The sequence below is a fragment of the Uloborus diversus genome, chromosome 3, assembly GCF_026930045.1.
Source record: "Uloborus diversus isolate 005 chromosome 3, Udiv.v.3.1, whole genome shotgun sequence".
In the NCBI taxonomy this organism is placed as follows: domain Eukaryota; kingdom Metazoa; phylum Arthropoda; class Arachnida; order Araneae; family Uloboridae; genus Uloborus; species Uloborus diversus.
Genome location: NC_072733.1, coordinates 43,631,369 through 43,657,190, shown reverse-complemented (window position 1 = coordinate 43,657,190; position 25,822 = coordinate 43,631,369). Strand labels below are relative to the sequence as shown.

At 33.1% G+C, this 25,822-nt stretch overlaps 1 protein-coding gene across 1 annotated transcript in view; it reads left to right on the top strand.

Moving 5' to 3' along the window:
- The first annotated feature begins 4,420 nt into the window (after positions 1–4,420).
- The window catches only part of LOC129219416 (long-chain-fatty-acid--CoA ligase 4-like), a 101,838-nt gene continuing 80,436 nt past the window's right edge, over positions 4,421–25,822 (top strand). The window contains exon 1 of the mRNA XM_054853809.1: positions 4,421–4,518. Coding sequence (XP_054709784.1) covers positions 4,515–4,518 — 4 coding nt within the window. The 5' untranslated portion in view covers positions 4,421–4,514. The remainder of the gene's footprint in view (positions 4,519–25,822) is intronic.

Here is a 25,822-nt window from a genome sequence, read left to right as displayed (position 1 = left end):
GAGACATTTGTAGAGATTTATACATTTCAGTGTTGATGACGTTACAGAAAGGTTTTCAAAATCTGATGGAAAACGCCGTATTGTTCTGTAAGAGAAGATATTCGAGAAAACTACAATGAAAATAAGTACTGGTTATATATCAGTGAGTTTGTACTATGTTTCAGCAATAATTTCATGAATTTTTCTAATGAAATTGAAAAGAACAATAATATTAATAAAAAAAATTTTCAGAAAAAAATAATAATAATAATTTTTTTTTTTTGGAATCGTTTTGGTAAAAAAAGGGGGGGGGGGGGCTCCATATTCTCTACTCTAATTTCCGAAGCTCTAGCTTTATGTTTATTCTCTTTAATTAATTAAATTGTCTCTCCTTATTTTTTGCCTACTGAATTAATATTTCAAGTTTTCAGTTGCTTTTAAAATACGAGGTACCTTTTAACATTTTTCAAACTTGTGTTTATTGAAATAAATAGACTGCAAACATAATTATATGCTTCATTTTTGCAACGATTAGGACTACAGAAATTGATAAGTTACAAATCCGATAGTATAAATTTTGTAAAGATTTTTATTGAATAAAAATTGTAATCACTTTTTTTGTAAACACAAGGTGTATGCTGACATGGACAAAAATACATATTTTACGGATGTGTTAAATACTGCGTTAAGAAGATCAGTATCTTACTACAATTGGGAAAAAATGCTTTCGTTGTGTTCATTTTTACATAATACTCATATGTACTTTAAGAGATGGAGATTTTTTTTTTTTAATCATAATAATACAAAAATCTTTGATATAAAAAATAACATGTATTGAAACACAAAAGCAGCTTCGAAATTTTGAGAAATACCACTTTCTGTGCAAAATATGCACGACAAAACGTTTGGAGGAACAAAATACATAAGAACCTCATTTTTTTTTACTTGCTGTTTTTATTTATTTATTTTTTTGTTTGTATCACATGTGAACCATATTCTGAGGTACATAAAATACACCGCAAGCTCAGTCATTCCAGTCGAGGACTGCAATTTCGTGCTTATTAGTACTCATCAGCCCGGCATAGGAAGTGACTGAGCTGGAGGGGGGAAACCTATTAAGGGTGCCAAGAGTGCCAAACAAACTGGTAGCTAATACAGAATTAGCACTGACCAGACGAGTGACCGAAGCAGTGGTTCGATTCAACTCGAAGATTGAAAGCAAAGCATGGTATTTTCAAAAAAAAAAAAAGAACATTCTGAGGTGTCTAGAATGAACATTAAATGATATCTTTTCATTTTTGGATACTGTGCGGAAAAATCATCTTTCCAAAGGCTTTCCTTTCGCATACGTTTATTCTGTTCAACATGTTTTTCATATGTTAAGTTTTTCCTGTACGTAGGCTCTTTATTTTCAAAAAGTTCCATGTTTTCCTTTTTTTTAAACGTACTCTTAGTCAAAGAGCTTCATTTCATATGTATTTTTCTTTAGTTTTATTTCTTAAAGTGCGTATTTCTTGATGAACATATAATTTCTAGATTTAGTTATGATAAACCTCTAAAATAACAAAAAGCATTGAATAATTCATATTCAGGGCTTTAGAAAAGCTCAAATGGAAATTGCTTTATCACATTTCATGATTTTTTTGCCTAATACTACAAATCAAATTAATACTATCGCCGCAGTTCGCGCATTTGTTTAATTTTCATTTTAGTATAAATTTATAAATTTCTCCTTACGATAAAAAGAGGTTTATTTAATTCACATTTGTACGCAAAGTAGTAGTTTTTAAAACCAGTTAAGTAATCAATTTCGGGATGGTTGTCCGGATTTTTTTTTTTTTTTTTTATGAAACTTAAATTGTTGCAGAAGAACAAGAAATTAAGTCTTAAATAAACGATGAACTCCAACCAAATTTATATAAATTCAGCAAAATGTATCGGAAGTTTAAAAATAACGAACATTTCTCGCACTATTTCGCAAAACCAGAAAAATTCAACAGTGTTTCATTAAAGGAAAGAAACATCAAAGAAAAAGGGAAAATCTCTTTCCGAAAAAGAAATCATGAAACTCAATTTATCGATTTTCCATCGATATTTTGTATGCATTTATGAAAGCTGTTTGCTTGGAGTTTCAAGGTTTATATTTTTCTTTCGTTAATGCGAAGAGATATCCTTGAGCACTGGCAGTCATTATCTCGTTAACGGGTTGTTACTGTGTAATTAAGACTAATATCCAACTCCAAGGTACTATTTTGACGAAAAATAGCTAAAGAAATGTAGTGTTGGCCAACTGAGTGGACTCAATTTAATTCATGTTTCCTCTTTTTTTTTTCAATGGATTTTTATTGAACCTTTATTTGGTTAGATTTACTGTATAAATTTTTTTTATCAAATACGTTATAATGACTTCTTCAAGATCAATGAATTTATCGAAAGTTCGTTTTTCCCTCTATTTTATTTATGCATTTCAAATTTTCTGCAAAGTTAATTCTTTTTTTTAATTCTTTTTGAAAATATTTTGTTCTATAATCCAAGCGGTTTAAAATTTTATGTTAATATCCACTAAAATTTCTTTTAGATGCGTTTGATAAAGTGAGCTATTCAACTGTTAACAGAATCTCCCAATTAAATAGAAGCAGGAAAGAAGGTCTTGCAAATGCGTGGAAGCAAGCATGATTTATAAATACTGCAAGAATATTTAACAAGTGTTGCTTATTGGGGCGAGTAAAAAATTTTTAAACAGTAGTGAGAGAAATAAAACATATGCATAAGAAATGTAAGGAGAAACTTGCAAATGTTTTTAATTTCTGAGATGGCTTTCTGTACAAAATGGAAAACGTTTTATGACGAAAAAAAAAAAAAAAACCATTGCGCAACATCTTACGATAAAATGTCGGAACAAACTTAAGAAAAAAAAAAAAAAAAAAACTTTTCATTAAGCAAAGAAAGTCAGAAGACGATTTTATTTTTTGATGGGTATGACTTTAGAAATCTTTTTTATTTATGCAATTGATATTTTTTGAACCTTTGTTGACAAGGGCTCAGAAGTAAAACGATTCTAAATTTATTTCAAAAACATTCAATGCCGACAAACAAAAAATATTCAAATGAAAGAAGGTTGACTTGCTTTGCAAAATTCAAAGTTTTGACATTAGTTCTATTTTGTACTGAACGGGATTGAAATAGTAGACGATGACCTGTGAGCATGACAGAAAGTCACAAAATCAATGCCAGTAAATGGGGAAGTAGGCTCGATTAGTTCTGGACTTGAAAAATGACTAGAGCAAGTAAAGAGAGCTTGGCGGCACAAACGAAAACGGGAGCTGTTTATCGTCCAATTGCGTCAATTATCGTTACAAAATCGTACAAGTTCGAGACATTCTTACAGAATTAAAAGTTATACTTTCATTTCATTTATTAGAGTTTTTTTTTTTTTTTTTCTTTTAAGCTAAACGACATTGAAATAGGAGAAAGACGAAGACCTGTTAGTAGACACGAAGTCACAAGATGAATGCCAGTAAATAGGAAAGTAAGCTCGATTAGTTATGGACCATCTTTTTAAAAAATGATTGCAGTAAACTCTCGATTATCCGCAGAATTGGGTGGCATAGGTGGCGCGGATAATAAAAATCGCGGTTAAACCGTAAAAAGGCAAAAATTGAGGACAAATATGGTAAAATTTGTCCTTCCTCAAAAACTCGGCTGTATTGATGCATAATACTTTCTGTAAACAGCGAAAATATATACGGTGCAGTTAAAATATTTTGTATTTTTGCACAATAGAACTTAAGATCAACAAATGTCAAGTGTATGTACGATGAAGAAAGCATAAAAAAAAATACATGTAAGTAAAGAAATAAATAAAACAAAGGCAACTGTGATTAAATTGAAAAAATAAGCAGTCATTAATACTTGTTTTTTGCTTAAAAATATACGTTCCTGATGTTGATTGACTCGCGCATAATACGCTCGTGGATAATCGAGAGTTTACTGTAGTATGAGTTACGAGTTTACGCGCGAAACCAAAACTGGAACTGTTTGTCGTCCAGTTGCGTTAATTATCGTTACAAAATCGACCGTTGCTCCGGAACATTGGACACCGGAACATTGGTACACATTTCATGCGTAACCGCAAATGAACTTCCGAGAGTGGCAATTCCACAGTCAGAAAGATATTCCAGACGAAAGCTAAGACTCAGACCTGAAACAAGCGCTCGAAATGGGCCACAAGGAAGGAAATGTTGCATTTCGCTTCTCGTGCGTATACCCCCGTGACACTTCGAACACCCTCAGGGAAGAAATCAAAAAGAAAAAATAATCTAGAAAAAAACTGGAATTTCGGAAACTTCGTCAGAGGTTGGTGGACTGAAGTTAGAACTGATTTTGAGTTTATCGATGGAAGAAACCTTAAGTAATGTTGCCGGTAAAAGAATGTAACAACGTGGGGACTTAGTTTTGTGACGTCTATTGTTTTGCTCGTCTTCCATTGGATATTTTTTTGTGAGAGTGCAGTTGTCATATTTAAGGGATACAAAATGGGTGAGTATTCAACCAAACATCCTTGATCTCTTTTTCATAACTTTTTATTGATGTTTGTCTCTTGCGCTAAACTACTCAGTTGACTTCAGTAATTAGAACATAAGGTAAAGACATGTGATATTCAAAAAGAAAAAAGAAAAACATTTTGTTCTAGTCCAGGCTAGTAGACCGTATATCTCTTTTTCGAACATATATAAGATTTCTCGACTGTTTCTATACTATCTTGATCTGCTGATTCCGAATCCGTTGAGTGCCAGATGCTAAACCTTGAGCGTTTTCGTCAAAATGGCGAAATTCAAGATGGTCGCTATAAAAGGTAAGAAGCAAAATAATGGGAAAATGCGTGCAATGAAATTTATTGGAAAATTTTAAATGATAGTATTTTTTTAGTCAGAACAAAATTTGCAGTAAACCCTCATTCATCCGGACCCCTTTCAGCCGAACGTCACTTAATCCGGACAGCCATTTAGAAGCACATATTGTTTAAGTACAAGGCAAGGCCGCTCAATAATGCATTGTTGCAGGCCTGTGTCATGCATGTGATATGGCAATAGAAACTACAGTAGCATGGGCGATGTCGAATAGAGTCAATAACAGCAAGCTGGAGTGCTGTTGAGATTTTTTCCTGCTTGTAGTAGCTTGTTTGTGAACCTTGGCACAATTTATAGGTTATTTTTTTTAATCTAATCTTTTTTGGATCCTCTATTAGTCCGGATTAATCAGGTTCTACTCTTATTGGAAAGAAATATTTATAAAATTGGATACGAATAAAATCACTATGCACACATATACAATAATAGATCAATTTGTTTACTGAAACGAAGAATAATTGACAAAAGAAAAATGATAAAGTCATACGACTCTGCCCAAATTGTGCTTTAATTTTCTCTGAAAAGTAGTTTTATAACTGTGACAACCATTATCGCTAGCACTATTTTCATTTAATGGTTTTGAGTAATTAGTGCAGTCACATTCATGACTTAAGCAGAATAAAATCCAGGATATGGATAGAATAGAGAATTTACCACATGAGTACAGTAATATTCTGCATTTGCAACTACAACTCATTAAGTTGAGCATTTCGCTGTGAGCTGACAGCTGGTCATGGCTGACTTTCGCTGTCCGTAATACACTTTCAATTATTTCCTATCAAGAGGGTTGAGAGCCAGTGGGAAAAGTGATCCAGCTGATTCTAAAAAACTGTTTGGTAAAGTGCAAGTTAGCCGTGAGGATTAAAATCAGCTTCAGTAGATAGTAAGCTGCTAAGTTTTGGACATAAATGTTTCATTCCGATCATCACAATTTGAAACGTAATTGGCCTCAAATTTTCTAGAGGCAGCTCATCATGCTAGTAGCCATATTAACTGGAAATAAATTTTGATGCTGACTGTACCACAAAATCTATTGTTGTCACTAAAACATCTAGATGAATTATGTCCTCACACAAACTAAGCTTTTTTAGGACAAGGACAGTAGTTGACTTTCCAATAGAAGAAAAAAATGACCCTGTATCACTGCCAGTTAAAGTGTGTGCTGCTAAGAGGTTTGAAAAAACAATTTTTTTTTCTTGTTTCTTTATGACCTCACTATTGCAAATGATACTTCGGCCCTGTGAGCATAAACTTATTGTGTTCAACTCAGTTCACTGATGCATTGCACAAGCTCTTATGTAAAGATGATGAGCTAAGATGCAAAGAATTTCTGTGTCATCAGAAATTACTCTTACATGTGACTTTTATTTTGATTATTCGCGAACCATGAAGTGCCATAATCGCATCAGCTTCTCCATGAGAAATGGGAGTTCGCTTACAGTCCAACCCTAATTTCAACTGAAAAAAACTTGTACCATTAGCAATTATTATAAATTGGCTTGGAGGAACATTCATTAAACTCTGTCTGCTCACAACAAATCTTAATTACTTGCATCTGATTTGCAGCTACTTCTAGTCTTATATCTCTATTGGGAAAGTGATGATTCTTCGTTCAGTTGAAAATCACGACAGAAACTTTTTTCTCGTGTGACTTGGTGCTAAAGTTATGGTATCTGCCAAATACAAAGTTGTTCCCTTGACGATGCCATTCGTTTATTCTAGCATATATAAATCCTGTATCCAGCGAATGATGTGAGTCGCCAATTTTCGTCTTCTTTTGGTGAATGAAGTTATTGCTTTAACCGTTTTTCTTAGCTTCTGGTGGAATCCTTGAGGTCAGCTTCTCATAAGCATCCCACTGTGACTTGATAATTTTAAGAATCTACTACATTTAAAATTGTACATTAATAAAATTGATCATACTAGAGTAAATGTTAACCACTTCCTTGGCTTGGTGATCGGGCTATTTAATGCACCAATGCAGGCAGAAAGTGTTTCACAAATGTTTTGTCTGTCATTTGAGTCTGAAGCACCACGAAAGTGACACTCTTTGACATGACAAGTGACCGCATTTTATACCTCACCGTTCTTTATTAAATCCAAATTATTTTTCAATACACCAAGTATTCCAAGTCATAGTGCCCAAGTAGCAGCTGTTGTTTTATTTTGTCAATGTTTTGCTAATAATACCTGAAGGCCCATGACTATAGCGTTTTATTTGATACTTTTTAAGTCTTTTTAACCCCTTAGAGTTTACTGTCAAGCTAAATCAAAACTTTTATGCTCCCTATATATCACTGTTAATGTTTATCTTTGGTAAAACATTCTATTTTTTTTAACCGATTAATGTTTAAAAGATGATTAATACCCGAAAATCCAACCTTACATTTTTTCGGCTGACATCTTATATTTTACCATTTTCATAAAAACGCTCAAGGTTTAGCGTCTGGCACTCAACGGATTCGAAATCAGCAAGTCAAATTCTTATAGAAACCACCAAAAATCTTACATATGTTCGAAAAAGAGGTATCACGACATTTCAATGGACACTAGCCTGAACTATTCTGGTATTTTCATGACATCAAGAATTTAACAATCATCAGGGCCATAACGATATCACAAGAATTTGGGAAAATGAATTTGGTGGCTCCAGAATTATTATAGTATATGGAAACACACATACACACATGAATTATCTCTCTCTCTCTCTCTCTATATATATATATATATATATATATACAAAAAAAAGGTGTATCATATTTTAAGATTACATTATTTCAAAACCTTAAACTATAATTATGTTCCAACACTTAATAGATCTGCGTGATTTTCTTTAGGCTTCCGTGTTTAATAGAACATTGAATGTTTTGAAATTTGATTGAAGTTTGTTGTTTTGACGTAAGAAACTTACTGTAAGAGTAAAGGGAAAAAAACAAATGTAATGTGTGTAAATAGTAATAATATTAAACATTTCAATTTACCATATACATAATCTTTTGCTATTAAAAGCAATAATTTCAGACACTCTGAAGAAATTTGAGAACATTAATTCATTATTTTTATGTATGGAAACAAATTAGGAAGGAAAATAAATGAGTCGGAATATTTCGTGTTGGTTTTCAATTGAAACAACTCACAAACTGCCGTATAGAAAAGTAGCACAAAATGAAGTACACATTTTTAGGCATAAACTTAATATAAAATAACGTAATATAGACAAAAAAAACACTTCCCTCCATAAAAAGCAATTTAAGTCCTCTGTTTTCAGATCTAAAATAAAATGCTGAAAATTAACCACAAGAAAAGACCAAAAAGGTTACAAAACACGTAAAAGGTACCATACTTAGTACTTTCTTTTAATTGAAACAGCTTCGGTTTTTTTTCCGGAAATCGTAATTCTAATAATGGTTAATCTATATTCGAGTTTGCAATTGCGTCCTAAGCGTTTTTTTTTTTTTTTTTTTTTTTCAACTTTGACTTTTCATTAGTTAAGCCGCAAATTCACTGTAGCGAAATTTTTTGTTTTTTTAACAATGGTAACTGTTTTAAAAAACAAAACAATTTATTATTTTTTTTAAAATCATTATCCAAAATATGAGTACAAATGAAAACATCATTAAAAGTTCAACGTTTGTAGACCACATTGAATAAGTAATATAGCTCTGAATACTTCAAAAGATTATCACTGTTTTTTAAAACTTTTCAAATAAACGTAACCTTATTTTAATGTTTGCACTGAAAAAGGTTGATTTACTTGTGCTTTGTGAATTGTTTTTGGCATATTGCTCTGAGGGCTCCAGCCATTTGTCTTCTTTTTTTACTCAGATTCTGAATTTGGAATCTTGACGTCCATTAAAAGAATTAAAGTTCGAGGTCGATTTGCAATAGACTATGGCTCCCTTTTCGCTTATATTCTTGGAAGTACTACTTCTATTGGAAAAAAAAAAAAAAACTCGTAATCTGATTTTAAATATGAGAGGAGTCTTATCAAACATCCTGAAAGACGCCAGATACTAATCGCGTATTTTTATCCTGTCTTAAAGCAGCTTTTGTAATGCAAGGTTTTGAACCCATGACCTTCCAAACTACGTGCATTATTAGTTCCGTGAATCAGGGAGTTTGAACACTTTATATTTATTACTAGAAAATCGCCCGTCAAGACATGATGGGTGAAAATTGCTTCTAAAATTCAACGAATCAATTTTCTGTTTGGTGATATTTTGATAATTGAAATTTTTACCCTAACTCCTTTGGATTAACTCTAATTTCCAGTTAGATAGCGTTCATCTCTGACCACTTTTTCGTTTCTTCATTCTTTTAAAATTATAGTCTTACCAGTAAAGCAGTTAAGTTGCCGGATCCAGTTCAGGCTTGTCTAAATAAAGCATTTCCCTGAATGACAAACATTGTCAAAAAAATATCATATTACAAATAACTTACTAAGTTTTTGGTTCTTCAACAATGAAATAATGCCGTCAAGCAGGCTATGGCGCGAGTTTCATTGTTGGTGACGTCCGAGCGTTACTCGATCAGTAATTTTGGTTGTTATATATATGAGGGTAATATTTTTCAAATTTTAATTAACAAACTTGCAGAATATGTGTCAAAAAAGTTTTTAAAAAAAATGCAGGCAAAGTCTTTCAAATGCTAAAACTTTAAGAACTGCATCGATGCAATAAAGTTTCAGATAAACAAACTATTTTAGCAAATTATTCAAATTCAGGAGGGAAAATTTCAAGACTTAAATATCACATAAATATAGATTTTAAACTTGAAATTATAAAAAAAGGCAATAAAATGGCTTACAAACCATTTATATTAAAGACATAATTCAAGAACATAAAACTTCACAAGCAAAAAACATTTTGCTATAGTTATAAATAAATTCCAAAACAATGAATAGAACTAAGTCGGTTAAAGGATTTAATTTTCAAATTTATTCAAACGATAATTTTAAATGTTCAGTTTTGGAAACACTCCTTTCATAATGCTTTGGTCTACAAATCCAGCAGTAATACTTTTTTTTTCGAGATGTGCATCTTACGACAAGAAACATTAGTATAACTTACTTAATCTCTACGTCTGTAAATACTGTAAATGCTTCTAATGTTGTTGTTGTTTTCTTGTGTTAGCTAGACTGGCAATTTGGGGTGAGCTGTTCCACAGTACACACATGTCATAACGACCCGTTTATAGGATAGCCCAAACGCAACACAACAACACATTCACATGAAGGAAAGACAAGGACAGGAGAGGAAAAGTACATCCATGCCCTAGCCGGGATTCGAACCCGAGACCACCTCATTGCAGTCCGAATGCTTCAAATATGATGCTAAAATTAAAATGGATATTTCATCTAAATTTAAAATTTTTCACAGAAGTCGAGCGTTTTTTTAGTAGTTCACATGACGGACTATTTCTAGCTCATTTGCATCTATTGAAGTTTTTCTTGGAAAAAAATTATCCTGTTTGGAAATAAATTGCATGAATTTATTTACAATATTCATACCTGGCGAATAGCAACTCGCAGAATTAGTTAATTCATTAGTTCAGGAATTCTAAACAGCTGGTCAGATGGACCGGCACCGGTCAACATAAAAATTTGAATTGTCCTCGGAAAATTTGCATGCATTTCTTTCGTGTGTCACCATTAATGCGCTGATGCATGACACAATAGTGTTTTTGACGCCCAGTTTCTACCAAATGGAGGCACCTGGGCACTCATTTAAGGCGAAATTGCACTAGAAATTTAATTCAGCTAAGGGATATTCCAAGCCAAACGAATACCCAAGGGATCTTTTACATGCCGCATAATCATACGATATGGGCGCTAAAGATTTTTCGCATCTGGAAAACCCACCGATTGGCCACCCAAGCCAGAGCCTGGGTCCCCAGGCGTAGAAGGCCAGCGCCTAACCATCACGCCACCAGCCGGCCTTTTTTTTTACATTAATGCCATAAAAATTAAGTCATAGAACTCATAATTTAGTCCTTGAAAGCTGGAAAACGATGGGTGTGATGGGGTGTGATCCTACTTTTGGCATTTCCTACATCTTACTTTTTTAACTGGTCGATGTGCTTGTATCAAAGAAAGAGTCGTAATAATTCTATATGCATTTGTTTGCCACAGATTAGATTTTCGTTACTTCTATCAGTTGTAAAGGGTGTCCCAAAATTAACGCAAGATTTGAATTTGCCGCCATTTTTGCAATAAATTGTGGGCAATCTTGAAAAAAGAACAATTTGGCAGCTGAGGGTCTAGGGTTATTACAAATGGAGCGTTTTCGATTCTATAATGCGTTTTCATCATCGAACAATTATTTGAAAAATAATGAAAGTTTGGGCGGGTCAAGCAGTTTACTGTTATTGACGCTCGATATCGCAATTAGGTAATGCGCAGGTGGTTGTGGGATTGCTGACATAGACGTTTGACTTCAAATAACCCCATAGGGAGAAGTCTAATGATGTAAAATCACACGATCTAGGGTACAATTCATATCACCGAAACGAGAGAGTACACGAACAGGAAATTCCTTATGCAGTGATTGAATTGTTTCGCTGGCTGTATAATAGCATAACACTCCATTTTTACTAACCCTAAACTCCCAGCTGTCAAATTGTTCTTTTTCCGTGGCTGCCAACAATTCACAGCAGAAATTGTGGCAAATTCAAATCTTGCGTTAACTTTGGGACACCCTTTATAAAAGACAAGAATAACTAAAGTGCGGGGTTACGTGTAAAGTGCAAGATATCGGGTTTGTTTGACTTCGTTTTAAGGGTGATACTGATTATACTATAATATACTCGCCACAAAATCTGACTGAATACTGACTATAATCGCTTTCAATGAGTTTTGTTACTTAAAGTGAAAACTAACAAATATAAGTATTTAATTGTCGTGGAGAACGGTTGTAGAAATATTTAATTGTCGTTGTACGGTTTCATCTGAACTGAGCTGATTCAGAGAAAAAAAGTATATCTTGCGTAGTGCGTTAAATATATGAATAAATAATAATAACAACAATACTAAAACCAAACACTGTGGCACGATAGCCCGTGAGGGCTACATCCTACTGTGCTCAACTCAATTTTCCTGACCAGGGGCTATAGGCTGCAAGGCAGATATTCCGGTTAGGTGGTCAGCCTAACGCGGAACCCCCAGTGTTTGGTTCCCAAGTACACTTGGTACCAGTGGCGGATTGGTTGAAAAAATCGGCCCTGGCATTAGGAGATGTAGCGGCCCCATAGCTCTTACAGATATTAAATTTTACCTAACGATTGGGATATCACTTAAATATGAGGAAATTATTCTTAATAACTAAATATGTTTTATTTAAACAAAATTTAGCACATAGGAACACTTCTGTGCTTCGATGGTGAACAAATTGATACAGTATTAGCTAAACCTTATTTTGGGAGAAAATTGTGATTGTAATTGTCCATTTAAGTATTTTTATAATGCCCGGAACTTGATTGAATATTTCCGCAATGATAACACTGCTTGGCTAGTATGCCATTTTCTGCAATCATAACAAGTAACTTCATTGCCCTGTTTTATGAAACTGATCTAGCGATGTTCATGGGTGGAAGACTATTGCCGTCTTAGAACGTGATGGGTCCCTCAACAGAAACACACATTACTGGATCCTGTCATAAACATTCCCTTTTTTATACTGCCATACTCTGACGACCCCCAGACTCGATACGAGGTCAGTAACCTGGTAGGTGGGGTCAGGTACGAGTTTGGCAGCCCCTTAATTTTTTTTTTCAAACGCATGTATCAATACAAAGAGAGAAAGTGGACTTAGCTTTCTGGATTCTGGGAGTCATTAAAGTATTAGCAATATAAACTTAATGGAAAGATTAACATTGAGTCTGAAAAGAGGGATCCAGGGGGCCTCTCCCCCGGAAAATTTTCGAAAGTGTAGTCTTAAAATCTCCATTTTAGGCAATATTTGGTGACGTTAGGGGAGCGTAGGTTCAGGGTTTCTCCTGCTGCAATTTTTCGGAAGTGGAAATCCAAAAACAGAATTTTAAATTATCTTTGAGTATATGCTATGAAGAGCGGTTCCGGGGACTCTCCTCTGAAATTTTTAAAAAAATGTTAGCTCTGAAAACGCAGTTTTAGAAGATCTTTGGTGATTTTAAGTCGAGATAGATTCCGAGGCGAGAATTCAGAAAATTTTCAAATTGAAATCTTAAAAGCCTTTTTTGGTAAAGACCAGGGCACCGGCAGTTACTCTAAAGTTAAGTTCAAAAAACGAAACTTTTTCTGACCTTCAGTGATGTTAGGAAAATGAGTTTTCAGGAGGTTCACCGAGGAAAATTTTCGAAATTGGAGGACTAAAAACGAGATTTAAAACGTTCTTCATTGATGATGCCGAGAGAGAGGAGGGGATTGGGCACTTTCTCAGAAAATTTTTGACACTGTTAATTTAAAAACACAGTTTTGAGAATGTTAAAAAAATGGGAGAGGTTCGAGTGCTTTCCTCTAGCAAATTTTCGAAACTGGAATTCCATGTTATGGCGGGAGTGGATTCGGCGTTCTCTTATGAAGTAATTCAAAATTGAAGTCCATAAATTTAAATTTCACACGATCTTCGATGATATTAGGAGGGGGAGGGAGGTTCTGGGAACCACCGGAATTCTTTCAACATTGGTTTTTATCAACTTATTTTCTTTTTAAACTGAGAGGCCCGAAACCGTGATATTGTACAGCGCACAGAATACTTTATATTTCGTCAAAAAATGTTTGAAACTCACATTTCGGCGGCCTTTAGCCTTTCATTTGATAATCTTAATAATGTAAAGTCTTTCATACTCCTCTCAATAGTACTTTAAAATTGCATTTTTTAAAATAATTTTACGGGAAAAAATATTTTCTCACTTTTATTCCAATTGTTATAAACAGGGTCGTCGAGAGCAAAAGGGAAAAAAAAATGACATAGGTCAATTTTTTTCACAGGCCCCTTCTACACCTTTCACCTTAGGATATTTTACCCTCTGCACGAGTTCAATTCTGAGCCGGGGCCCTATTCTCCAACTAAGCTGACATGACCTCACGTCGGCCTTTGTTGTAAGTTGCACTTTAGAGCGATTGTGAATTGTCATTTATAAATAAACCGTCAAAGAAACCAAAAGTATTTTAACTTTTTACGACCGCTAAGGTTTCCCTGTTTTTTTTTTTTTTTTTAATTTATTCATTTATTTTTTATTATACCACTAAAAATATATTGGCAACCCCAGGGCCCGACTAACTAAAAGCAAGGCTCTAGGCCCACATTAATTTGGAGGCCCCCTGAAGAATAAGCAGTGTTTGATTTACATTTTTAAAGCACGAATGCACTTCTGGAGACCTCTTTGTCTAATCACACAACTATGTATAAATCACTTATGTGCATTTATGAATCTCCCTTGGGCCCCCTCATAATCGTGACCAAGGAAATTCGTTACTGGCAGAATGATTAAACATTCTCCTTTAAAGAAGTTTTTTCCAATTAATAAGTCATCATTTTTATTTTTTTAAATACATGTATTTTTCATATCGTTGCAATGCTATGCATAATTCTTTGAAAAATGTGGAGCCTCTTAGGAACATGGGGTCCCAGGCCTAGGCCTAGTCAGCCTGTGTGGTAATCAGGCCCTGGGCAGCCCCATTTCAGAAATTCCCCCTCCCCCCTCTTGGTGACGGCCCTGCCTCCAACCCGCAAGCTTTAGCCCATGCGTAAAGAGGAGCTGAGGCTGTGTTTTGCGAATTTGCGTAATTCTGAAGACATGCGCGCAAAATTTACATTTTGCTGTTAGAGAGGCCCGAAATACTTTGCTGTTAGTTGATCGACCCAAAGCGTGACTGGCCCACCGGGCAAATGCCCGGTTGCCCGCCGGCTGTATCCGCCACTGCTTGGTACTCATTTTATCGACCCACTGAAGGGATGAACGGCTGAGTCAACCATGCCAAACCCGGGCCTGTAGCGTGGGAGCGCGAAGCACCTACTGAGCCACTGGGCTAAATAATAATAATATTAATAATAATAATAATATTAATAACAATAATAACAATAATGAACAATAGTTTTTCTCATAAAAAACCTTAATTCTTACTAAATATTGTAAAATTTAAATCTTTATCCTTCATGATTGAAGAATTTTTATTTAAATGGCTGAATCTGCAAACCTCCGGAATAATTACGGAAGGGTTCAATGTGTCTTCCACCGACTCTGGCCAGCGCATTTGCCTATCCTTCGGCAAAGACATGATTGCGGTCATGGAATCCAGAACAGACCTCAAGGACATACGTTTTTGACCTGTGGAAAAATCCTTCAGTTTTCCATGCTTCTCAAAATGAAAGAAGCAACCGGTAGAAGCAGTCATCCGGACACGTGGGGCGGAGGATGCACTAAAACGTTTTAAAAATTAAGGTAAGGGCAATAAGTTAAGGTTTTAAGAAAGCGAAATTCAATCAATTTATAACCAAGTCTAAATTCATATATATTTTTAAAAAGCATTTGTTTTAAGTTCCTTGCATTTAAATCTTCGCAATTCATGAAAAATGCGCTCAATTCATGCTGAAAATGAGTAATATTTTTACTGAATTTTTTTGTTTGGTTAAATTTGAGTTTTAAGCAGTGGAAAATGATGCGTCCCTTGTCTTATAAATAGCTTCTATCATTTTGCTTTCTTTCCGTATTTCTGAAATAACTTTTACAAGCGCAGAAACGTTAAATAAAATAATCTTGGGCTATGATTATTTTCTTTTTATTTTCTAATAAAATAAAAGCATCATGCTCAAAAGCGCGTGATATCCCCTTTAGAATAGTCCCCTTGAGGGCTCACTAGCTATAAAATCCCTATATGAACCTATTTGTTTAGACAACCATGAAAATGATAACTTTTTTTTGCGGGGAGGGGGGACTTTCTTTTGTTTTGATTTTGGGGTTATTTTGAAAGCACATCAAATCTTCTTTGAAGCTTTTGCGGAGAAGTAGGCAAAAAGTTAAATTTGACATGATTTAGGAAGTAATAACAAAATGCAAAAATGCTTTTTTGCATTTTAAATGTTTAAAATGTACGCCATTTCTTCTAATTAATAGTATGTCTTTAAAGTATTACTATAAACTTTTTCACCCAGATGAAAACTTTCGGCTAAAAAACAATGGGAAATCCTCTTAAAGAAACATTTAGAGATTGAGTAAAAAACATAAATTCTTCCGTAGTTCACTCAGTAACTAAAGCTACACTTAAGGGGCGTACCTAAGGGGGTTTTGGGGAAAAAATGTTGGGGGCTCCAAATTTATTTCCAACCCCGTTTTTTTACCTCGCGATAACCCAAGATGTACCTCCCCCCCCCCCCAATCATGAGCTAGGTATGTCACTGCTTCACTTCAAAAAAAAGTACGTTAAATAATTTCAATACTTCAAAGTTGGACTTGAGACAAAGAACTCTTCTGAGTGTCAAGACCTAAGAAAGTTTGAAAATATTGATAATATCCGGTCAATGATGAGACTTATCTTAAAATATGAAATTACGTTATTCTAAATATGTCTGATATCCGAAGAAAGTCAAGCACGAAAAAAAAAGAAAAAGATTAATTTGAACTTTTACATCTTGAATTCAAATTATGTTTTTCGCAATCACGAGTGTGTGTGTGTGTGTATGTAAGCGTGTGTGTTTGTGTTTGGAGGGTATGTGTTTGTGTGTGTGTGTGTGGGTTGTTGTGTGTATGTGTTTGTCTGTGGGGGGTATGTGTGTGTGTGGGTAGGTGTGTGTATGTGTAGGTTTGTGTATGTGTAGGTGTCTGTATGTATGCGTGTGTATATGTGTTTGTGTGTGTAGGTGTATGTGTAAGTGTAGGCAATTAAGTGACGCAACCTGGAGACGGTTTTCGCTAGAGGAGCAGCATCGTGAGGCGGCCGGCCGGCCGACCGTGGTGCTGCAGAGGGAGGCGGGGGGAAAATAAAATCATAGGAGTTCAAAACTGTCAAGTGAGAACAATAAGTAATCGTGATTTCTCAAAAAAAAAAAAAAAAAAACATTTCTAATAAAACGTTTGCAGGGATGCGAATACTGTAGAGCTCCGTCATGCAGCGGGAATTTTCACAAGAGTATTATAACATAACCGTGGCATAATGAAACTTGTTTTTTTTTAACCAAATGTAATCTAACAATAGTAAAGTAGTTCTGTAATATTAGATCTTGATACAAAATAACATTAACTCTATTTTAAGTATGGCAAAAATTATGACATTGCTAAACAGTTAGTGTATTTTCTTTAAACGTACAGAGCTTGGAATGAAATGTAGAAGTAGATACATCGTATCGTAAAAAAGTTGGACGAGCGAAACTAGAGAGACTTTGCGAATGAAAGAAAGCTGGATTCTTCTATCTATACCGAGGGACATGATGCTACAGTAAAACCTGTAAAGTTGACTACCCTTGTAAGTTGACCACCTCTCTAAGTTGACCGCTATTTTCAGGCACAGACTTAGATCTATATCATATAATTCAACCTCTATAAGTTGACCACTAAAGTAGTGCACTGCAAGTGGTCAACTTACAAAGGTTTCACTACTCGCAATATTATCGAGTTCATGATATACCGAGGTGTAGTATAACGAGGTTCGACTGCAGTTGCTTAAAAACTTTTGACGTCCCCGTCTTTAGCGCTAGTTTCAAATATCCGGAATGCTGAAAGATAAACAAACGCCCAGTTTCGTACAAAATGTTATTTCAAAATATTTACAATTTGAATTAATGATGGATTTGGTGTGCCGACAGCAATAAAAAATATTTAAAATGTACTGGTCCCAAAGAGTACACAAAATTTATCTACTAACCTAAACTGCTATTCAGGTGAGAAGGATAGCAGTGTAAGTTTGTTACCATGCCGATGATTGGATAAACAAACGGAATTGTATGAAAAATGTTAATTAATTGCATATAATTTGACTTTTTTTCCGTAAACCCAAGTATAAAATAACAGTAGTGTAAATCATATAAAATTATTTTAACGCAAGTTATAAGTAACTTTTAATAATATTGATTCATAATAATAATGAGGAAATGTACCTATCTTCAAATACAAATTCCACGCTTGTAGTTAAAATGTACGCAGTTTTGATTTTTTGCGGATGTTTTTTTTTTACAAAACCTTCATTTACTCGTAAGACTGATTTACACTACTCTCATTCTAACCACTACAAATAGAACTAAATTTCAAATCTGCGTAAAATGAAAGAAAGTCTGTAGCTGAAATGTTGCTTTCAAGCAAAACAAAGTAAAGGAAGTTTTTTAAAACCCAATATCATCAGTTTAACTTAATCCCATAATTTGCTCCAACTCTGATTTTCTTTCCCACCAAACCAACTTGATTTACATAATCTGAGCATTAACTTAATGCGTGTCGAAAAACTGAATTCAATGCATTACTTGCTTTATGCTATACAGAATTTCCACGCTTGAAGACAAAAGGAAAAAACACCATTTAGCTGCATCGAGTGTGTGTGTGTGTGTGTGTGTATCTGGTTTATTTCTTTTCGCCGGATATGTTTATTTCGACATCCATCGAACAGGTAGTTTGTGCTTGGAACTTTTCTTATGTTCCGTCGTTAATAGATATGGGACAAGAGAAGAAAGCAGAGCAGTTGTTTTATTTTAGAGCACGACTGCTTGTCCGCTGAGTTCATTTGCAGTCAGGGTTATACTGGGTGAAGGTAAAATGGTTAACATGTGACTGAAATAGACAACAAAGTGAAACTGGTTATGGATGTTTTTATACTTGGATTTATTTTTAGTTGCAAAACGAATACGTTATTCTATTACCCAAACGCAACACCTATGCAATAAAAATCAGTTTTACAAATTTGACATTATGTTCCTAAAGTTGGGATGTAATTGACTAAAAAATTTTTAAAAGTAATATATTATAGTTTTTTTCTGTATTTTAATGTCGAAAAATATGAAAAATAATGCCATTAGAAATGTTTTTTTTTTTTACAATATTCTTCTTTTTATTATTCTTAATCTTTAGTATATTTTCAATCAAAGTTTTTTTTTTTTCTTTTTTGTTGTCAAGTCTAAAGCTGAAGTTTTTGCACAATTCCTTTCCAAAGTGAACAACTTTTTAACGATTAACTACTCAAAAAAATCAATTTTTATCCGTTGACATTTCAGTAGTAATTGTTCTGAAAAGTTTTTATGGTTTTTTAAGCTCAAACGGGCTTTAAAGTAATATAAAACTTGTATTTTCTGCAAAACAAACTTTTTTTTTTTTTTTTTTGAAAATAACAAAAATCATCTTTCTAATTTTTTCTACATATTGAATGATTTAAATATGCTAAAAAAAACATTGATGCTGGTCATAGTTGGTACTCCGGAGATATGACTTATTTAATCTCCCAGTTGAAAAAGCATAAAAACCTGCTTTAATTAGTGAGTGGCAAAACCAAACTATTCACAGAATACTTTCTGCTATTTACACTGAAAGAAAAAAGTATTAGCATGAAATTGATACTAAATTCGTCTTAGTTGGTTTTAAAATAAAGAGATTAGAGAGATTTTTTTCTAAATTCATGCCAAAACGGTGACTCCGAAAAATGACAAAAACCGAATTTTTGAAAAGATTCTCCAAAGATTAATTTTCATTCAAAGAATCTAAAAAAATTAATTTCAGCTTTTCTCATAGATATCTATTTGTAAAAAAATAACGGACAAAACCGGAGACATGACGGCACGGCCGACTGTATAATTTAGACGATTTGACGTGGAATACGCAAAAATTGACCTTATGCAGAAATTTATACACTTAGAGAAAAACAGGAAGTGAAGGAAAAACAATGGAAAAGAACAAAGCATAAATGTCAGGGAGAATACTCCAAAATATATATATATATATATATATATATATATATATATATATATATATATATATATATATATATATATATATATATATATATATATATATATATATATATATATTATTTCCAATGGCACATTTAAAGACAGTTGAATATCAAAAGGATAACAACAAAACTATAAATGAAAACGAGCAATCCAATAGCGTTCCCAGATGGATGTCCGAGGGAGAGCAGGACATCTGGACAAATGAGGCATGTCCATTACTTCGTGGATATATATAAAGTCAGTTATTTGTGTACTACTTCGAGGAAAACTCAACAAAATAATGATTTTTTTACGACATTTGGGGATTGTAAAAATTTGATTTAATTGGTATTAAACTACTATTTTTAAATTAAACGGAATTAGCAATATTTATGGGTCTTTTTCAAACAAAAATTTTCACCAAAAATGAGATAATCTTTTTTTTTTTCTTCTAAATTTACAGTTACCTAGTTGTAGAGTACTCAGCCAAAAATATATATCGAAAATAATAGAAATAAAAATTAAAAAGAGCAATGTTAAATCACACGGAAACGGAGCGGATGGTGCCGGCGAGCAGCTGGGCATTTGCCCGGTGGGCAACCTCCATTTGGTCCGCATTGAATTTTGCAATTGAACAATGCAAAAATTAATCCAAAATTTTCGTTTCTTTCTTTTTTCTTGGTTACAAAATTAAAAATGCATACTTATGCTGTGAATAATAAGATGTTTCTGTGTGGCTGTAAAATCATCGGCCGATAAGACAACTTCGTTGCTGGATTCAGGGCCTGATGAATACTGAATAGATCGACTAAAAATATCTAAACTGTTCTATCCAATGGCAAAATTGTAAAGTTTGAACACAGAGACCCTCAAAAAAATATTTATCCTTGGGCCCCCTAATATCTTAATCGGGCCTTGGTTAGACCCTATAGTCCTGACAAAAAGTCTCTGAGAAATGAGACCACCAATTTCAATTTAGCGATTTTTAAAAAAAAAACTTCTCTGTATTAAAAAATTGTAATAGATAATACTAAATGGAGCAGAAGTGACAAAAAGCATTTTTTCTGCAAAAGTTTAAAAGAAAATGCAATTTTTGAATATCATTTCGAAACCAATTAATTAAAATTTCCCTAAGAGAAGGCTGCCGTAATGTATGTTTGAAAGAAATTTTTAACGAAGAAAAATAATATTCAGAGCATAGTACAAACTCATGATAAACCAGTTTCATTAAAAATGAATAGATAAATAAACATGTTAGCTTAAATTTAGTTAGACACACTTATTAAGCTTGTATTTCAAAAAATTGCCCGGCCCTTTATAGTTACCTAACATGGCCTACAACAGGGTATCGGCACCAGAAACAGACAAGGGTCCAGTAGACAGACGTAACTTAGGATTTAAATAAGAAGAATTTTTGGCGGGTAAAACTGATGTTACTGTAGCCTATAAATACGGTGCAAACATCTAGTGTAATTAGAGTAAATTTTATGAGCCAGTTGGAATTTACAGAACAGTGGTGGAAGGTTATGAACAGCTACCACGAGGTCAGCTGGTGTTTCATGTTTATTTGAATTTAATAAGGCTTTAGTTCTAGAAATATATAACTTTTGCTCAGTTTGAAGAAAAAGGGGATTTCGTCCATTACTCATCCCTTCCTCATCCTATCTGTTACTGGGTTGTGGTTATCATCAGATATTTCGGTGTCTGTTACTAGGGGTCGAACCTTTTTTTCAAAATGGAGCAAATTAAAACATAATTAACTAATTCAGAGGCTCCAGAATTAGCCAAACATTAAATGAGATGCTTTTGCATGAGAGAAAAATCGTTTAAAAAGTCTAAATACATTACGAGGCTCAGAAAATTGAGTTAACCTGATAGCGATGTCTTAAGCATGTTTGTTACTGGTGCAGTTACCCTACAGGTTTTTGGATTTCAATTTCGAACATTTCTTGGGGAGTAGTAATTTTTTTTATCTTAAATTTTACAGTCGATATTTAACGAGTCATCAAAATCGCGTTAAAATTGTCGATATTGGGAAAATAAATCTCTGTAAAACACTTTTTTCATCGCTTCGTGACAAACTTGGGTAGAAAATATTGAAAATGTCCCCTTGTTTTTTTAGTTATGAAAAAACGTGTATTGTTAATTAGATGTAAAAGGAAGTAGTGTAGTGTTCACGTCAGATTTTTTTTTTTTTTTTGAAGGTATGAATGCACAACCAAAAGTAAAAAGTAATTTTTTGCACTCAAGTTTCAATATAAACAAAATAATAATTTAAAAAAGTAAAAAAATAAAAATAACACGCTTTTGTAGCAATATGAACTAAAAAGTAAAGAATAATCTTTGGATGTAAGAACAATATATGACCAAAAGTATTGGTACACTTTCAAAAATTTACATTTTTACGGATTTCTCGAGAAATAAAAGACTAATTGCTCTGTAATTTTTTTTTCACATAAAAAGTATACTCCAGCGACAATTTTCCAACAAAAATTAAGTCTAGCTTTCATTTAAGGGGACGAACAACAAAGTGAGGAAGCAAAAAAAGTTTTTGATCATTTTTCATTGTAAATAGCTGGGAATAAGCTATAAATTTCAGAAATAAGTTAAAAACCTATCAAGAATTTATTTTTATATTTTCGTGAAAGTAATGTAGACCGGGGCACATTTACGAGGGTTTTTTTCAATGAATTTTCTAATTTTTATGTTTGAACCTAGGAAATTTTAGACATTGTGGTTTTATGAAACAGTTAATGAAGTCAAATTTTGTACATTCAGTTGTTGCTCAATTTGTGTTTTTAACTGTTTAACTGTATTAAAAAAAAAAAAAAAAAAAAAAAAAAAAAACGCTTTTTGAGTCCAAGTCGGTTTACGCATCGAGTGGGGCACGTTCACGCATATTAAAAATGATACCAAATAGTAAGTGAAATAGATATTTAAACAAATATAACTATTTTATTTCTCTTTAAGCACTTTAAAAATAAGAAAATCACAAATGATTAATTACAGATCATTTTATAGGTTAAACTAAAATTATAGGACTTATTGTTAATTAAAAACAGAAACTATTTAGCCATCTTCTTCCTCACTCTTAGATTTTACTAACAAAAATAATGTATTTCTTTTCACATACTTGTCATGGGACTGCGTTTTGACATCTAAGACGTTGAACACTGTCTAGTCCTTTTTTCGATTGGTCGTGTCCTTTCAAACAAAAGATGCAAGCGCAATTCTCTACTTTGTAAACAGAATCGTTCACTAATTTCCTTTTTACAGAGTGTACTAACTTTTCCCTGTCGCAGGTTACGGTTTCATACTTTTTTCTTTGATATCTTCTATTTCTGCTTCAATAGAAACTTGTAAATTTTAAAGTAATTTTAACTTTTTGTTTTGTTCTGCCCATTTTGTTTCTTTTCTTTGTAGCTTCTAACTGCTCTTGTCTGAGGGCTTCTTTAATCGGAGTATCAGTTAGGATTGTGAGCATCCCCTTTTTTTCCTTTCCTGGTTCCTAAGCTTTGATCCTACTTTTTCAAATGGTTTCAGTTGGGGTAGTCCATATGTGCTGATGTGGAAGGTTTATTGAGAAAAATACTTGGATTAATTGATCAGCCTTTTCATTATTTTGACATCTAACGTGGTTCTGTTAGAACATAATAACTTACCATCTTTAAAATAAAGAAAATATATCAGAGGCTGAATAGTATATAAAGTTAAAGCTGAACACGCATAAAGACATCACTCTATGACTGTAAGCTATAAGATACGAATCTTTTACTTAATTTAAAATGAATGGTTATTTTTTAAAATAAATAACCTGAAAATACTAAAGGTTTGAAACAGTACAAAGCAAAAAAAGCGTCCGAGGCCCGTTTAAAAGTAAGACAGAGTAGTAAGACACATTAAGAACGTGCGTAAATGTGCCCCAATGAAAATTTGTAAACGTGCCTCGTCGGCAAGTTTTCATTTTTTTTTTAATGTGCAACAAAATTTAATAACTTTTCTGTCCACACACATATAATTCTCAGAAAATGATAAAATTTTGCTTATTTTTATATGTATTTATTTGTTCTTAACTTAGTATTATTTATTCACAATAAGTTTCAAAATGTTCAACACAAAATTTACTCGACTTGGTAGAAAACAGATTTTCCTATACACATGCTAAACCAAAGCTCGACTGATGCTCAAAAACGTGTGAGAATATTTGCTAGGGAGCAGCATCAATCTGGTATGACTGTTGGCTCTCCAGTTATAACTCGTTTTCGAAAAAGGGCACTGCGTGCCCAATGCGTAAAGGTGCCCCGGCCTACCCTATCTCTCATACCCACAGAGATATAAGTATTTCTTTCAAAAATACAAATTGTTTTTGAAGGTTTTCGGCTCATATCACGCAGAGTTTTCGTCCAACGTTACTAAACTTTCGGAATATTTGACAGCATATTAAAGAAAGATAATAATAAAATACCAATCTAAGTCAGGGCAAAGCATCATGCAAAGATATCAAAAGAATGTATGTATTTTACTCATAGGCTCATACCGTAAGGTTCGCCAGCCTCCATGAAAATTTTCAGGAAGCATTTAAAATTTAACAAATATTTTTATTTTTATAATGTCTGTAGATTTAAATGGTTTAAGACGCTGACGACTGATAGAGCTGTAGAGAACTCTTCTTTCTGTACATGTTATTAATTAACGTGTGAACACGTGCTCAAATTAGGAAATAATTAGGATTTTTTTTTTTTTTGTCATGAATATTTTTTTTTTGATTATAGAACGATATTTGGACAATAATTCAACGTCTTAAAGTAACTTATTTCCCAGAAGATAAAGACAGAAATTAAATAATATAGACATGCTGAAAAATCAAAATTTTCGAATTAAAATAGTTTCAATAAAGTATTTTCTTTCTTTAAGCTGTGATGTTCTTCTATTTCAAAAGTTTTACTAAATTCGTCTTGTGTTTCCCTACATCCCTTCAATAAGATAAATTGCTCGCTCGTTTGAGTAACGATAAATTTGCAGATATATCTTAAACATCAGTTCAAAAAAAAAAAAAAAAAGAAAAAATAAATAAAAAAAACACCTTCACTTTCATAAATGACACGATTTTTACGATAGTAATATTATGCATGAACTTGTGATAAAGCTAAATGGCTCGTTACTTAAAAAGGCCTTTGTTCAAACCATTTCATGGAAATATCGTGGAAAAAACTAACAAACAAGTTTTGTTATTTAGTCGTTTTGATAAACCTAATAACTTTGAAGCCATTACTTTTATCTTTTCATTCCAAGATATTCTCTATATTTGCTGCATTTTCTACCAGTCATTGTTTGTGGAAAAGAAAACTTTCAGGATTAAATTTCGACTTAAGATTCGACTAACTATAGTCGAATTACTTTTGCGCGCTTTAAATAAATGCAGCATATTGCTTCCTCTTTTCATCAAGATAGTAAATCTGTAGACAACTGAGGCTCTTTTAATTACTTCTATTGTTTCAAAAATCATTTCAGTTTAATTTTAATCTTCCTCTGCTGAACTTCAAACCTTATACGTTTCTTATATTCGTAAATAAGGAATTAGTTTAAAAGCAAACATTTAATCAAATGTAGCCGAATCAGTTACCTAAAATCGAAAACGCGATTAGTTATTAACAATTTAAGAAACTTTGAATGTACTTCGCTTAAAAGTATGCTGAAATTACACTCATCACGCCAAAAGTTTTATAGTTTTAAAAAGAAGATTAAGAAAATCTTCAATCGCTAGCTCACACTTGTCAAAGTTATTAACATTTTCAGCACAAAAAAAAAAAAAAAAAAATCTGCTTTTCTTCCCAACCTATTTCATTTTTATAAAATAAATTCATGTTATGCGTTTTCCTTTCTATATTTCTGCTCTGACTTAAGGTAAAACTACTAGTAGTCGACACTTGAAAAGAAAAAATATACTAACTAGTGAAACGTTGGTGCCAAAAAGAGCAGCTAACAACAAGCTAAATGGTAAGCATTGCAAATTTAGATACCATTTTACATTTTTCTAGTTAATTTATTTTT